The 17,180-nt window shown below is 32.4% G+C and overlaps 1 protein-coding gene across 1 annotated transcript; it reads left to right on the top strand.

The window, feature by feature from the left end:
- The first annotated feature begins 5 nt into the window (after positions 1 to 5).
- LOC134710531 (uncharacterized) lies at positions 6 to 15,918 on the top strand. Its single transcript, XM_063570901.1, has 6 exons — positions 6 to 50; positions 2,972 to 3,022; positions 5,150 to 5,203; positions 6,695 to 7,247; positions 14,853 to 15,074; positions 15,698 to 15,918. Exons 2-6 carry the CDS (start codon positions 2,975 to 2,977, stop codon positions 15,916 to 15,918), a joined length of 1,098 nt encoding a protein of 365 aa, XP_063426971.1. The 5' UTR covers positions 6 to 50; positions 2,972 to 2,974.
- The last annotated feature ends 1,262 nt before the right edge of the window (positions 15,919 to 17,180 follow it).

The raw sequence follows: 17,180 nt of genomic DNA, 5'->3' as shown, positions 1-17,180 counted from the left end.
CAAGGTGTGTAGTTAGAAAACAATCTGAATAATTGTATAAAGGATAGAAGGTATGAAATATATGTATCATAAGTAAATGAGAGCATCAAATTCTTCGCGAATTCATCTGAGCCACTGTGGCATGTCTAGATTGATTGAGTGCACTATTCTAGTCAATAGTCCATATCAGGGACGAGACCAGGGCCATATATCAATATGACTGTACACTGTCACATGTTTATGTGCTTGCTAGATAATTGTGCGCAAGAAAATAAAAGAGCAAAATGTTCTTTTGTTATGATTTTTTTCTCGGTAAAAACTTAAATCAATTTCATGTATTAATAAATTATTTCTCGGGGTTTGATGATTGAGTGTCTGATAAAACCAATCTATCGTCTATATTGTGTACAATGTAATAAATTAATAATCTATAAATATCATAGATGTATTTTATTTTCAAGAGAGTAACTCACTTAGAGTCTCTATACTGTATATATACGAGTTATGATCAGTTATATATAGTAAAAAGCATATCGATACTTCAAATCAAATTTAATAGTTCATAACAGAATAATGATATATCATTTGACCTGAATAATTATTTTTGAAACAGAATCCTGAATGAAGGCAACAAGTATTTATCCTATTTACAGCCGATTGTGCATAGTGTGTTAGCAAAGGTAATATTTTTGGTTAGCTTGCTTACTTGCTAGATTATAAGGTTAGATAAACTACCCTTCTTTCCGACAGATAAACAATCTTTCTGTGTTTAGGACTAGGCTACTTTGAAAGAAGGGTAGTATACCTTACCTAATTATGACTTCACATTTTAGCTTGCAAGCAAGCTAACCAAAGATAATACCTTTGCCTACACACCCAATTCAATCAACTGTAACGATTGATGCCACATGCAAATGACATGTGGAGCAGGTTATGCTCACCCTTCTGTAGCACCTGAGATCACCCCCAGTTTTTGGTAGGGTTCCTGTTGCTTATTCTTTAGTGTTCTATGTTGTGTCATTTGTACTATTGTTTGTCTGTTTGTCTTTTTCATTTTTAGCCATGGCGTTGTTAGTTTATTTTTGAGTTTAACTGTTCCTCTGGTATCTTTCGCCCCTCTTTGATATATTGAAGGTTGCACTGAAGTTATATATGAATAAAAGTAAATGCTTTACATATATCACAATGATGGTTTGTTTCATGCTATTTTGTTAATTAAGGTTTATGTACCCTGCTGTAGCCGTTTTTGTACGAATTTTTCAAACCTCAATTGTATCAAAACTACAGATAAAATGAAAAATAGAGGTAGGCCATCTAGAACATATTCCAAGGGGAAACTTGATGCAAAGCATTATTTTTTACTGTTTCATTGCATTTGATAGAAAAAGAGGACTTTGTGGCAAATAAATCAACATTTTTGTAGAAAATCCACAGTCTTTAATACAGAGATTTTTGTTTTAAAATTTGAAACATAAATTACTCACTTGATTTTCTACGATGTGCTAGTGTTTATTTTTTACAAAAAGTTTTAAGCAACCTGTAAATTCCAAAACACCTCGTGCTGAGTCACTAAAGTCGGGCGCACCCTAAAAGGTGTCCTTGATTCTGGCCATATTTATATTTGTTTTAACCAATAACTATATTTATAAACTTGTTTTAAGGAAATCAATGCTATCACTGCATGCAACAATCCTGTATCTTACAATCATCAAATTGCCAAATATGAGAGTACAAGGATAAAGGCTGTGGATTTTCTATAAAAATCTTGATTTATTTGCCTCAAAGTCCTCTTTTTCTATTATTGCAATGGAACAGTAAAAATAATACTTTACAAGTTTCCCCTTGGAATATGTACACAATGGAATATCTCTATTATTCATTATATCTGTAGTTTTGATACAATTGAAGTTTGAAAAGTTCGTACCAAAATGGCTACAGAAGGGTACATAAACCTTAAGGATAAATAATATGATTTATGTGCCCTTTCTTCAGCTTCATATACCACCAGTTTAATTAAAATATAGAACTCTGATTTCGTTATACTCTATATGAGCTTATATAGATTATAACGAAGTAAGAGTTTTATAACTTGATTAGACTGAAGTCCCACTTTCTGTGCCTTATTTCCATGACATATAGGTCATTTCTTAAAGTACAGACTCTCCAAATTGCATAGCTTTGCCAACGTCATGCATATTAACTGAGAAAGACTACAAATCAGTTTGAAACAGATGGTAGGACGAGCATTCACAGTATACCTAACAACTATATTCGTTTCCTTACTTTACATGTTATATAACTGTAGACAATCAAGAGGGATAACTCGAACACAACGTGAGTGATCAGGTTTTAATACATGTATTATCTGACAGACTTTCTGAGGGGGCAAAAACTATACTTCAAAAGAAGTCCCTGTTGATTTCCATCTGGATTCCATTTGAATTTTGCTGTACATATTTCATATGTGTACCAGTTTAAAATTTTATTTTTAAAGAGGCAAATTGATACTACTGCAAAGCTTTACGAGAGATCGATTGCCATCAGTAAAAAAAATAAAATCAGCTGTAACCAATCAGCCTTGTCAATTCCAGAATAGACCTTGGACGATGTCTTCGTGAAACCTAGAGAGAAACAAACAAACAAACAAGGATTTTGGCAACTTTTCGATACCCTTTATATTCAAATAGTAGAAGTGTGATTATGTGAATGAGAATAAGTGTTCAGATACACTTAAAAATATAAAAATATCGGTCTTTTGGAAGAAAATAAAGATGTTTTACAAAATTACAAGATCGGTGCATCAGTTATCGTCTGTAGCAGAAAACAATATGTTTTTAAGCATCAAAGGAATTAACCAAGAGACCACACCGTTAAGAAAATTACATTTATGAACGTCCTTCTCTTCATGGAGGTCTACAGGTGTTGAACAGACATTCATATGTATCTTCAGAGGTAGGCTTTCTTATGTGTAATTTTTTTCTTCTCTCTGTAGAATATGGCTAAAAAGATGGGCAACGAGAATAAACCAACCACAGAAAATCAGGTTTGTAGTGAATATATTTGCATACATACGTAATGTTATATGATGGTCTTTTCCGATGTGGATGTATGAGGCACAAATCAATGATTGTTTTTTGCATTGTTTCATAAATTTTACTTTGGATGTTTTGGTGGGCAAAATGAAATTTAATTTGTTGCAAATTAAAAACTATATCTTTAGTGTTCGATACATTTGATGATAGTACAGCTGAAACTTAAACGAAATGTAATTCATGATTCGTGCCACTTGTCACAGTAGTGTATAATTAAACTCATCATATAGATACCAGGACTAAATTTAGTATATACAAAAGACTCATTAGTGACGCTCGAATCCGAAAAAGTTAAAAAGGCCAAATAAATTACGAAGTTGAAGAGCATGTGATACTGATTAAAAATAAAAAAGAAGATGTGGTATGATTGCCATCGAAACAACTTTCCACAAGTGACCCAAAGGACACAGAAATTAACAACTACAGGTCACCGTACGGCCTTCGACAATGAACTAAGCCCATACCGCATAGTCAGCTATAAAAGGCTCCGAAAATAACAACGTGAAAACAATCCAAACGAGAAAACAAACGGCCTAATTTATGTTCAAAAAATGACCGAAAAACAATTCAAAATATGTAACACACAAACTAACGACAACCACTGAACTACTGGCTCCTGACTTGGGACAGGCACATGCGTATAGAATATTTGTTTCAGCTCCATGGTCAGTGGATTTGACTAAAACAAAAATAAGTATTTGTCTTTTTTTATCAAATTGTAAAATCTGCCGTTTATGTGTTACTTTAAGTGAAGTTGTATAAATTCAAATCTAATTTTCGTAGATTTCCAGTTTGTTCCATATTTTCCTTCTTTTAAGGTAGATCGTTTGTCTTTTTCTGAGCATCCATTCTGGTCATGTTGCAAAACTACTTTTTTGGTAAAAAAATATTCACCAAGACATTTTTCTTTATTTTTCTGGAAAATAAGGCTCGTGACCCTAAACTTTTACTTGATATTTTGGAAGCATTTATGAATTCAAACAATCCTGTCGTTGAATTTGAACTATTTCTATCGTTTAATGTTTCCGCAATTGCAATAAGGAAAATTTAAGTCAATATAACCCCCATACATTATTTGCGATTTCGTTAATTTTAATGTATTCTAACTAAAAACCAAGGTCTGTTCAAATTAACCCCATGTAATTATATTGAAATTTAAAAGTAAATTAATCCAGAAATCTTTTATAGAAGTTGAAAAAAAATCTTTCGTTTTTTTTATACAAATTAAATAAGTTAACGCTGAAGTCATCAGAAAATAAACTTATTTTAGTAAAATCATAATAGTCCGGCGGCTACAAGCATATTTTAGACGAATTGTGCACATCCTGCTACAAGCATGAAATTTGGCATAGACCTTCCTCAATTATTACTCTATGATTTCAGATAGGGAGGCATTTTAAACATTTACAACAGAATAGAAAAAGTGGTTTTGGGGATAAGTTAAAGCCAAAAGTTTATTGACAAACACACATAAACAACATTTTCTTTATATATTGTAAAAAAGTTGAATATCTAAATACTGAATTGATATTTCTATGTCCGCCATTTTTGGAAATTACCGGAAGTAAGGGTTTTGAAGATATACGTCTTATACACTGTATCCATTAGAAGCACTAAAGAAAGGTTCCTGTATAATGCAAAGATAGTAGCAATACGTTAAAACACACTTCAATTACCCTCCCTAATATAAGCTTATTTCAGTACAATGTCCGCCATGTTGGATTGTACCGGAAGTAGGGTTTTTAAAGACTTCTAATCTATATACTATATCCAAAAGTAGTAAAAAACAAAGGTTTGTACTAAATATTAGGATAGTAGCATGATAATATCACCTATTTACATACTAGCCTTCAATATTAGGCTGATTTAAGTATGATGTCCGCCATTTTGAATTTTACCGGAAGTGAGACATTTTTTTTCAAATGCCTCCCGATTTGAAACCAAAGAGTTATAGTTGAGGAAGGTCTATGCCAAATTTCATGCTTGTAGCAGTATGTGCACAATTTTTCACATAGCCGCCGAATAGGTCATAACTATGTAAGGCTTTCTTAGAATAAATCAATGATTTGTTTATGTAGAATATGGCTGCAGATATAAGCAGCGACTTGAATAGACAAGCAGAAGATAATCAGGTGTGTAGCGTATATTGTTACAGAAATACTGAATGCTGCCAAAAAATATATGTAGATTGATTATTACCTTAAATGTAAAATCACAAAAATACCAAACTCCTAGGAAAATTCAAAACGGAAAGTCAAATTGCAAAATCAAAAATCAAATATGAAACGCATCAAACGAATTGATAACAACTGTTATATTCCTTACTTGCATGGTATATGCATTTTCTTATGAAGAAACTGGGGGATTAAACCATGTTTTATAGCTAGTTTAACCCCTCATTTGTATGACAGTCGCATCAAATTCCAATATATTAACTACGATGTGTGAAAAAAACATACAGACATAACAGGTAAAAATGTAAAAATTAGGGGAACAGCAGTTAACATTGTTTTATAATCTTAATCAATATAAAAACAATCAAATATGTAACATAGAAGCACAAGAAAGCATATAGACAAAGCACATTATCAAAAATGAAAGACTAGAATACAAAAAATATACCGTAAATACCTATAAACAAGGTCTTTGTACCTTCCGTTGAAAAAAAATGAATTGTTTTTTCGAAAAAGTAAGAGACGCTCTTTGACATACCCCTGGTTCACCAAATTTCTGCTCCGACACTGTTGACGTTTTACAAAGTTTGAATAGGAGCTGCAAGCTCTTGAATAACGAATAAGTTGGGAAATGTTTATCCCATATACAGGTGAAGTTGGTATATTGCTACTAACATCAAATGTATAAAATATGCTCTTTTCGAATCTGTATTGAGCTTAATTTAATAATATGTTAAATATGAAAAATTGTAAAACGGCTAATTGCTATTTATATCTATTGAGTGGTAAACCTTGCAATTTGTACGGGATATTAGTGGTACTTGAACGTGTTGGGCCCGAATTGTACCAAAATTCCGAAACAATATTACTGATATTCTATTCCTGACAATTTGAAAATAAACGTAGGTCTATTCCATGCTACATTTCCTGTTCAGTTAGTTAATACCTACCTTTGTCATGTATTTTTGGTCAATTTTGTCAAATAGCAGAGTACGCCAGTTTTGATCTACTAAACTATTAATGTATTATTTTATCGACAGTGAAACAGTTATATTGATTCGAATAATATATATTTATTTCTAGATATTAGATCTTTCCCATTTGTATTTATTACTTCCATGGGCCTCCTTAAATAGATATTAAGAAATTTCATGAATATAATAAGTGTTTTCTTCTGTGTATGAATTGATCTTTCGTAGAGTTGTCACATGCTTAGACGAACAAATACATATTTAGTTGATGCGAATCACTTTTCAAACATAGCTTACGTTGTCTATTTACTTTGATATGCTGTAAATAGCCGTGTATGTAGATTTAGGATATTGGACCATTATTGGTAAATGTTCAATGTATTCAGTTTATTGTCCACGTTTCTTGAACGTAATGTCCTTACTTTAGATACAATCCGTTGAGATATTTAATTTGTCTGATTTTGCTTTTTATGAACAGAAACATGTGAAAAATTTAATTTCACAATTAACAGCAGCAACAGGTGAGAATACCAAGATAAATAAATCATTTCAAGACGCAAACAGACTACTTCGTGCAGAAAACAGGAGAAAGGAGGATATTATAACTGATTTGCAGGGAGAAGTTCAAAATCTAAGAACAAAATCGAAAGATACAAAAATACAAAAAGAATTTCACAAACTGTCGGAAACTGAAGGGAAATTGCAGAAAGCTGAAGAGACCATTAAATTTCTAAAGAAGGAAAACGATGAAAAAGACAGAAACTATTTAAAAACGATTCAAGACCTTGAAAACAAACTGTCAGAGTCTTCTGTAGATCCTAAGATAGAAGAGGGGTGCTTTATTGATTATCATAAAAGTTTAGAAGATCAAGTTAAACATTTAACAATAGAAAACCAAGACCATAGAGATCGGATAGATACATTTGAAAGAAAATGTCTGCGTCTCCAGGAACTCAACAGTACACTCGAACAAGAAAAAAACACATTAAAACAACAGATTGATACTTGGGTTGCCAAGAAACACTCTACAGGTAAATTAATATTTTTAAATAAAAGTTTAGAAGATCAAGTTAAACATTTAACAATAGAAAACCAAGACCATAGAGATCGGATAGATACATTGAATAGAAAATGTCTGCGTCTTCAGGAACTCAACAGTACACTCGAACAAGAAAAAAACACATTAAAATAACTGATTGATACTTGGGTTGCCAAGAAACACTCTACAGGTAAATTACTAAATTAAACGATACTTACCTTGGTTAAAGTTGAAGTTTAATTTGAATTCTATGTAGTCATAGAATTACTGAAGTGATCAGATGAGAAGCACTGCGCAACCGCAACCTCAGTCTTTAAAGATACATTTTTTTTATGATAAAAGCCAAGTGGTACTCTACAAATAGCATATATATATATGCCTTATAAACTACACAGCTGTAGGGAGGGTGGTGGCATCTGATCACTTCAGTGATTCTATGACTACTAGTACATCGAATTCAAATTAAACTTCAACTTTAACAAAGGTAAGTATCGTTTAATTTAGTAATTCTATTATGTCATATCACTTCCGCCATCAGATGAGATTTTTAATCACACTCAAAAAATTTTCAATAGTAACTTTGATATATATAAATGTAAACAAATCAGTTATTCAACACATTTACATCAAAACTATTAGAATTTATAATTCTCTTGTTATAGAAAGTTGCAAAAGTATTCACATTTGTCCAACCCGCTTTACTCATAATATCAGCTAAAGAAACATTGTACAGTTTAGCTTTAGACGTAGCTGCAGATCTCACTGAATGAGCACTAAATTGTCGAGTGTCTATACCCGATTTTTGCAAAACTACTTTAATCCAACGGGAAATAGTGCTGCAAGTCACTGCTTTATGCGGCTTAATGTAACTGATAAGCAACTGCTTAGTGTGAACACGCAAAATTTTAGTACGTTTAATATATTCTTTCAAAACAGTATATATGTCGTGTACAAGTTGCGATTTTGTACAGGTTATAACATGTACAAAAATATTGTACATGTTATAATTTGTATAATGCAAAAATACAAGTTATAACATGTACAAAAGTACCTCGTACATGTTATAACCTGTACAAAATATTGCTTAAAAATGGTTTTAACTTGTACAAAATCGAAAAATAAAGATATGTTTCTATTATCGCAACAGATATTATTAACCTCACTAATATTTCATAACTTTTTCATTATTCTTTCATGTTAGTGTGTTTTGTCCTTTTTTGATACAGTTAATGTCCAGGGGTCGGTATTACAAAGCATTCCTAAAAATTGTCATAAGATATAAGTTAGGACATGTCTTATGATCCTGTTATGACTATCTATGGACATTATATTATTTGATGAATTATAATTGTGAGTGTCCACTTTGAAGGCAAAAGTAAAATACTTTTATTCTAGTTGACACTTTAAGACATTTAATAGTGGATAGCCAGAACAGATGTGTCTACAAATAAAATTCGGAATGGAAATTGGGTATGTGTCTAAAAGACAACAACCAGCCCATGGAGCAGACAACATCCAAAGGACACAAATACATGCTTTCAAAGTAGAGGATGTACATTTTAAACATCAAAATGACATACGCCTCATGCAATGATCTCATAGTTTATAAAAAAAAAAAATGAGTTATAAATTAACATATTAAAGTCATGCTGAAGGCCAAAAATGTTGAAGAGTAGATCCAAAGATATTGATAATGAAGCGTGGTCCAATGAAAACTATTTCAGCTCTCTCTTGCTTTTACAGAGTAAGCATATAAGAGATTGTTTTAGTCTTTGCATGCTTTAAAACGAGAGGGAGGAGTGTTACCCAAAATAATTAGGCACCGTTCTTAAAATTTTTGGAAGAATTTAGTTACTAGTACCTTATGTAATTGTCATTGAGGATATGCAAGCTTTTAGTAAATAATGTAACACATACATAAAACATACAATTACACGAAAACACATTTTGCCAACATAAGTCATGAAACATATATTTCTGAAACTTTGTGATCATTGTCCTCTACAAAAAAGACACGTTCTGGCCTATTTATTGTTGTTCTTTATGCATTGGTGAATTTAAAAGTAGATTTTACTTCATTAAGATTTATCTTAAAATTTGTACAAGTTGAAACCATTTTTAAGCAATATTTTGTACAGGTTATAACATATATGAGGTACTTTTGTACATGTTATAACTTGTATTTTTGCAGTATACAAGTTATAACATGTACAATATTTTTGTACATGTTATAACCTGTACAAAATTGCAACTTGTACACGACATATACACACAACCTCCTATCTGGAGGAAAAGCTCTCAGTTTGACATCTGGATTCTTATATCCTGGTCTAGACTGTTTAAATAAAACATCTAAATGAAAAACAAATTCATCCCTCAATTTTTCCATACAGTCAACACTTAAAAACTTCAGTGTTTGTACACGAGTAGCATTTGTTAATGCTATCAAGATAACGAGCTTCAACGTTACTTCTTGTAAAGTTAACATATTTACAGGTGAAAGCTTTCTCAAGTAGTTCAAAACTAATGATACATCCCATACACAAATGTTCTTAGATTTTGTAGGTCTAAGATTATAAACTCCTTTCATGAATCTGACTACTAAAGGATGTGCTCCTACAAGGACATTATCTATCACTAAACCTAGTGCAGAAAGAGCAGATCTTGCTGTATTTATGGAACTGTAGCCAAGACCATTTTCATATAAAATAGTCAAATAATCAAGCACTTTATTTATAGAAATTTGAACTTCACTAATTTTCCTTTCACGACAGTAAGAAAACCACTTTTTGACAAATACTTTGTACTGTGCTTTTTCTCCAAGAGCATAACATGATGCTGGCAGTTTTTGTCGAAATGCCTCTGTCAATAAACTGTTTCCTGATACATGACATATCATTAGATTCAATGTTTTGTTTAATGGATGGATGGACAGTGTCTTTGTAAGGAAGAGTCAGTGGATCTTTCCTTGCTATAACCAGTATGGGTGTATCGATTAACATCTGCATCACCAGAGTAAACCATGCTTTAGTCGGCCATAACGGCGCTACTAAAATAACTGTTGTCTTGTCTTTCAAGATCTTCTGTACACATCTGCCTAGTAAACTGAAAGGAGGAAATAAATAGCATTTAAAGTCACTCCAGTCTATAGAAAAAGCATCTATAAAACTAGCATCAGGGTCAGGTTTCCATGAACAAAACCTTTTCAATTGTGAGTTTAGGCGAGATGCAAATAAATCAATTTGGGGTTCACCCCACAGTTCACATATATCACAAAAAATGTCTTTGTTTAACTGCCATTCAACTTGATCATTGAACTTTCTAGATTCGGCATCAGCAATAATATTTTCAGTTCCAGCAATGTGGCTAGCAGTGAGCCACACATTGTGTTTCTTTGCCCAAAAACAAATAGATTTTGCAATAGTGTTACAACATATTGACTTAATTCCACCCATTTTATTGACATAGCTTACTGCTGTAGTATTGTCAGTTAATATTTTCACATGTGTAAAACATTTTAATTGAGATTCAAATGATTTCAAACCATACAAAATTGCTAGTAATTCTAAATAATTTATATGATATTTTTGTTTATCAGGGTTCCATCTACCTCCTGTTTTGTTGTCAATAAGTACTGCTCCCCAGCCAGAGAATGAAGCATCAGTTTGTAAAATAATTTGTGGATTAACTCTGTCCAAAACTCTGGACTGTGTATAAATATTACATGACCACCAAATAATTTCTTTTTTCATTTTATCAGTTATTTCCATATTGACATCAAAATTGCCTTTAGCCATCTTTAAGGCATGTATTTTTTTCTATTTCAATATCTCTATAATACAGTTGACCATAATCAACAGCAGAAAAACTTGAGATTATCAAGCCTATATAACTAGCAACTTCTCTTATTTTAGAGTTATGTTTTGAAAGTAATTTTTGACTTTCTTCATGTATCATTTCTTTTTTGTCTAGTGTTAAAGTGACAATCTTTTTTTCAGAGTCTATCAAAAACCCTAAAAATTGAATTTTCTTTGTAGGTATAAGAACAGATTTTTTTATCATGTACTATGAATCCCAAATCAGATACCAATTTCACAGTATCTTGGAAATTTAGACTACACTCTGCAATTGTATCGCCTATCAATAAAGAATCATCAATATAACCTATATTGATATGACCTGATCTGCGGAGTGTAGCATATACCACTTTCATAAGTTTTGTGAATAAACGTGGTGCACTTGCCAACCCATTTGGTAAGCAAGTATATTGATAAATAGAACCTTTCCAAATAAATCTCAAATATTTTTGATATTGCTCATCAATGGGCACTGAATAATAAGCATGGCGCAGATCGACACTAGCCATGTAACAATTTTGTTTTATCAAATGCAATGCCATTTCAAAAGTGTCCATTTTAAAATGGTGATACTCTACATGTTCATTTAACTTTTTTAAATTTAGTATCATCCGATATTCACCATTCTTTTTTGGTGTCACAAATATTGGTGAAATATATTCTCCTTCAATAGATTTTACCTTTTCAATTACTTTAATATTCAGTAAATTTTGAATTTCTGCATCTATTATTCTAGTATTATTATCATTTGCTACTATATTTCTAATAGTTGCTTGATTTTGAATAGGATGTATACCATCAATAAACTCAATGGAACATTTATGAGCAATATCTAAAATTTTACTGTCTGAAGTAATTTCTTCCCATTTTTTTTTTTTTTTAAATTTCAATCTACCTGCTACAAAATTTATACTCACAACATCAGGTTTTAATATCTGTATTTGTTGTGAGTCCACCTGGAGTTTTTTGATTCTCCAGTCTTATCTGAGCCTGCACGAGATGCTCTACCACGGCCGATACCTCTACCACGGCCTGTGCCTCTACCAGAGATCCTAAAATACCAAGGTCTACGACCGCCTCTATTGAAGCCACTGTTGAAACCACCCCTTCCTCGGATTTTATTTGATATTCTACCACACTTGCCAATATCATCAACAGTTTTGACCAAATCACCACCAAATAGGTTTTTATCATAAGGGACTGTAGCATTCAGCAAATGTCCATATTCACCAATAATATCATACTTCATGAGAGTTCTTCTCATCGAGCATACTAATCTGTTAGCATGCCCCATCAGAGCGAGTGAATCCATACAGTCGTCTAACATATTACTATGCTCAGTACACTCCTCTTTCTCTAACATTAAATCTAGTTTATTAATAACTTTAGCCATGACAGTAGCTGTCTTCACAACTACAGACTGAATAGTTTTCATTTTGTTATCGACTGTTTTAGTCTCGGGACTTAAAATATCCCAAATAACCTGGTCAGTTTGAACAGTAACGAGACCGTCACAATTTTGTGGTCTCTGAAGTTTCTCATCTTTCATGAGATCTGAACATCTCTCAGAAGAAATCCCATTTCTAAAAATATCAGTTATATTATTAGCCAACTGTTCATTAATAGATGGTGCATACTTTTCACCAGACCTAATTTTTTGCTCATGCTAGCAAATCTTGTCTCTTCACAAGAGTCAGATTTTTGTTTCTTACTAGGGGGTTCATCCCTTTTTTCATTATCTGCTTGGACCTCGTCACAAGCGTCATCATAACAATCAGACTCGTTTTGATTTTCATCATCATATTGATATTCATCATCATAAAGAGCGTCTATTCTCTTGTGCATGTTATCAACCCTACAGTTGTTTTTTACTTGTTCAGATCTTATCTGCTTCAAAATATCTAGCATTTCATTGTTATTATTAGCGTCACCAGTGACACTACTAGTACTAGACTTTGCTTTAGAAGTGGACGGCGTACTCGAGGAAGGGGGCTTCCCCTGAGAAGCAGACTTGGACGAAGCCTTAGAAGTTTTCGACCTTGTTTTAGCCTCCTTTGGTTTATCAAAGAGTAAAGCATCTTCATCCTCTAATCTTAAATAATCATCGTCTACACTTGATGCCTTCTTATCAGGCGTTTTCTCTGATTTCTTATCACGAGACTGTATCATGGCGTCCGCCATATTTGTTTACAGAATAGTAATCTCAAACCCACACGAGAATGAAATTAAATTCTATAAAAAATTATAAACCAGATTTAATCACATTAAATCTTCATTAAATTTATTAATTGACTTCCTCGAAGTCATATAATTGAATAACAAATCAATTTTCAAGGTTGCAATATGAGGTTACTAACACACGTCAGTCCTCAAAGAAAGTTGACAGTACACTGAGGTTGCGGTTGCGCAGTGCTTCTCATCTGATGGCGGGAGTGATATGACGTAATAGAATTAATATTTTTAAAAATCATTTTTACTATTGACAACTTTGATAAATTCTGTGGATAGAGTTAAAGCAAATGTTTGGGAACACGTAATTTTTCAGTTTTATGGTTTGTCCGTTTGCTCTGAAAGGAAAAGTGGTAAAGAAATTTGATGAGGTTTTGGTGGCTGCGGGCAAATCTTATACGAAGATCTGCTTTGCATGTGTGTTTGCTTCCCATTTTGGTGCAATACCCGGTAAGTCATAGTCGTGAATTTTTGGAATTTCTAACAATGCATGATAGTATTTGTCCATTTGGCAAGCGCCTCTAAATGCACCGACTGAGCAGACAAGCACTCGCCAAAATTTCATTAAAAAGTGATTTAAAATACTTATCTTAATTTTATTATGAACTGGCATTCAAAAAGCAGCTATTAATTTTATCCATATATAGGCATATTCAAATAGAGTTGTGCTGAGCATATAAGTTAGGAAAGAACAAGTTGTTTTTATTTTCATTTTGATTAAAAAATAAATTGAAATTGAAATTTTTGTCATTTTAAATGCTATCATTAATTTATAAACGAGTGACGACAGATTAAATAGTGATATTCAAAGTCGGAAATAAACTGACAATGCCATGACAAAAAAACGGAAAATGACGAAAATACAAACGACAGTACACACAGCACAACATAGAAGTCTAAAGACTGAGCAAAAAAAAAAAACCCGACCAAGCAAAAACTGTTCCACATGTGGCAACAATCGTGTTGCTCGTGTAAGGAAAAACTCGCTAATAATTTAATAGGTCACATTATAACATATCCGTCGTCATCTATGAAACAGTTATAGCTTCCATTACGACCAACCATCTCGTGATGGCGGTCTTAAATCTTACGAAATCATGTTTCAATAGCTTTTTTGTAAGCAGCAACCGTCATTCAAGGTAGTCATGAAAAGAAATACAAGCTATGGAATATCGTCTCAACAGAGAGACATATACTAGAAGTTCATTGCAGAGTTTCATTTCACATCAAAGTATAAACATTTTAGAGAACAGTTTTAATGATTACAAAACTAAGGATTTTCCTATCCCAGGCATAATTACCTTAGCCGTATTTGGCACAACTTTTTGGAATTTTGGATCCTCAATGCTCTTCAACTATTTATTTGTTTGGCTTTACAAATATTTTGATGACGAGTCTTATGTATAGACGAAACGCGCGTCTGGCGTACTAAATTATAATTCTGGTACCTTTGATAACTTTTATCAGGAATTTTACAATATATGATTACCTTGTGTTATATCTTTTCAAAGTACACATTCAGATGTATGCTGCTGTTAACAAGGAACTTTGTGACAAGATGATGACTGAATTAGAAAACATGTTAAGCACGCAGTTTGAACTTCACGATTCTATAATAGAAATTGAGAAATACAAGGATCCTCCCCCAGACAGTAGAGTTCCACTGATAGTTATCTGTATCAACGCATCACGTCTTGGCACTGATGTCAACCAAGCTTTAAGTCATGTAAATCGTAAGTACACTTAACAGTTCGATACAATCAAAGCTCTACTAATATTAGTAATCGTTTGTGGTGATAGTAAAATTTATTTAATCTGGGAAACATTTAAATCCTCATTATGAGTTGTACACTAGTATTAGCTAACAAGCAAGCCAAAGTACATGTAGTGGTAGGCGGATAATCAGGAGCTGAAATGACACGTCCGTTCAGACGAAATGACTTCTAAACAAAGACGTGAATGATTGAATGAATCTTACATTTATTCAGCCTTTGATTTTGAACATGGGTTGAATATGCTATGGTCGTATCTTGCTTTTCTTTTCTATGTATGTTGGCGTTTGTTTGTATCGCAGTTCAGTATTTATGTTGTTCCGTTATTTGTCTTTAATGATTTAGGTGTATCCCTAGGTTTTGGTTTGTGACCCTGATTTGTTTCGCGTAATCGATCTATGACTATTGAACAGCGGTAAACTACTGTAGTTACCTTTAGTTTGTTTAACATAGCGTATAGTTGAAGTTATTTTCGTCTGTTTTCCAGTGGGAGATATTCATAAGAATAAAAACAGGTGTTTGGATGATGAAGTACATGTGTATTATATTGAAAAAGTAACCAAAGATTACCCTCATTATTTTAGGATCCAGAACTACTGCAGTGGTTGTCTTACACCATAAAGAATATCACGCCTTACCAAGACAACCGAGTGAGAAGTTGCTGATAGGAAGCGATTATAAACACATTGGAGCTATAGTTGATATTGCATATCTGACAACAAAAGGAGTATATCCATGTGATATGAACGAAAAATCATTAGATAGACTTGTCACCTTTATAAAGGTTAATGCACAGTCAAAGTGAAATAAAATCAATTAATAAATAATAATGTATATACAACATTTGTTCAGTTTTCATAGCGCTGTGTCGATTCCGCTGCGTTTCAATCTATCAAAAAGTAAAATAACAAAAATACCAAACTCCAAGGAAAATTCAAGACGGAAAATCCCTAAGGAAATGGCGAAATCAAAACCTCAAGCACATCAAACTAATGGATAACAACTGTCATATTCCTGACTTGGGTACAGTTTTTTTCATCTGTAGAAAATGTTTTATTAAACCTGGATTTATAGTACTATAAAAGTAACTATCAAAAATGAATACTTTACTTGTAATTATTAAAAATGAGTAAGATGAATACTATACTAGTAACTATTAAAAATGATTAAGATGAATACTATACTAGTAACAATTAAAAATGATTAAGATGAATACTATACTAGTAACACGTTATTAAGATGATAAACAATGTCGGTATCCAGAATCTATACTTTAATCAAATGGAGGAAAGGATAGTTTCTGCCTAAAACCTTTAAGAAATATTTGAGATGGGCAAATGTATAGATAACACCCGATTAGAAATAACAAATGAATTAAAGTTTAATAAAACCTATAATTTTCAAATTATGACCTTCCACAGATCAAATTTTTATGTCTTGAATAAAGGCAACAGTCATTTACCGCTGTTCGAAATTCATAAATTAATTGAGAAAAAAAACCAAAAAAACGGAGGGAAACACATCAAAAATAAGAGGTGAACTACGACGCAACAGAAACACAACACAAAAATGTAACACACACAGAAACGAACTATAATATAACAATGGTCATTTTCCTGACTTGATACAGGACATTTTAAGAAAAAAATGGTGGGTTGAACCTGGTTTTGCGGCCAACCAAACCTCGTGCTTTAATGGCAATGTTAAATATAACATTAAAATGACAACATTACATGCCAGGACTACACTACAAATAAATGCAAAAACATTCAGGACAAAGAAATACACAAATAAACAAAGGAAATTTCGACATGCTAATAGTTATCAAATATACCAGGCTTATAATTTGATACACCATACGTGCGTTTCGTCTACATGAGACTCATCAGTGACGTTCAGATCAAAAGAGTAAAGAAAGCCAAACAAGTACAAATTTGAAGATCATTAGTGACCCAACATTCTAAAAAGTGGAATAACTTTTCATTGAAACTGGGCATATCCCGTGTTCCTTTTTCAAATATTGATTTATTTGTATCAGATATGGGCATTTATTTGCTAAAACAAAAA

Source organism: Mytilus trossulus, chromosome 3, assembly GCF_036588685.1.
Source record: "Mytilus trossulus isolate FHL-02 chromosome 3, PNRI_Mtr1.1.1.hap1, whole genome shotgun sequence".
NCBI lineage: Eukaryota > Metazoa > Mollusca > Bivalvia > Mytilida > Mytilidae > Mytilus > Mytilus trossulus.
Note: the sequence above shows the minus strand (reverse complement) of the source record. Positions and strands in the feature narration are given on the sequence as shown.

Excerpts from the sequence above, each read along its gene's own strand:
- LOC134710531 (XM_063570901.1), top strand. The coding sequence starts at position 2,975 with ATGGCTAAAAAGATGGGCAACGAGAATAAACCAACCACAGAAAATCAG. Across the intron at positions 5,204-6,694 it reads GACAAGCAGAAGATAATCAG|AAACATGTGAAAAATTTAAT; the intron begins GTGTGTAGCGTA and ends TTTTATGAACAG. Across the intron at positions 7,248-14,852 it reads TGCCAAGAAACACTCTACAG|TACACATTCAGATGTATGCT; the intron begins GTAAATTAATAT and ends ATCTTTTCAAAG.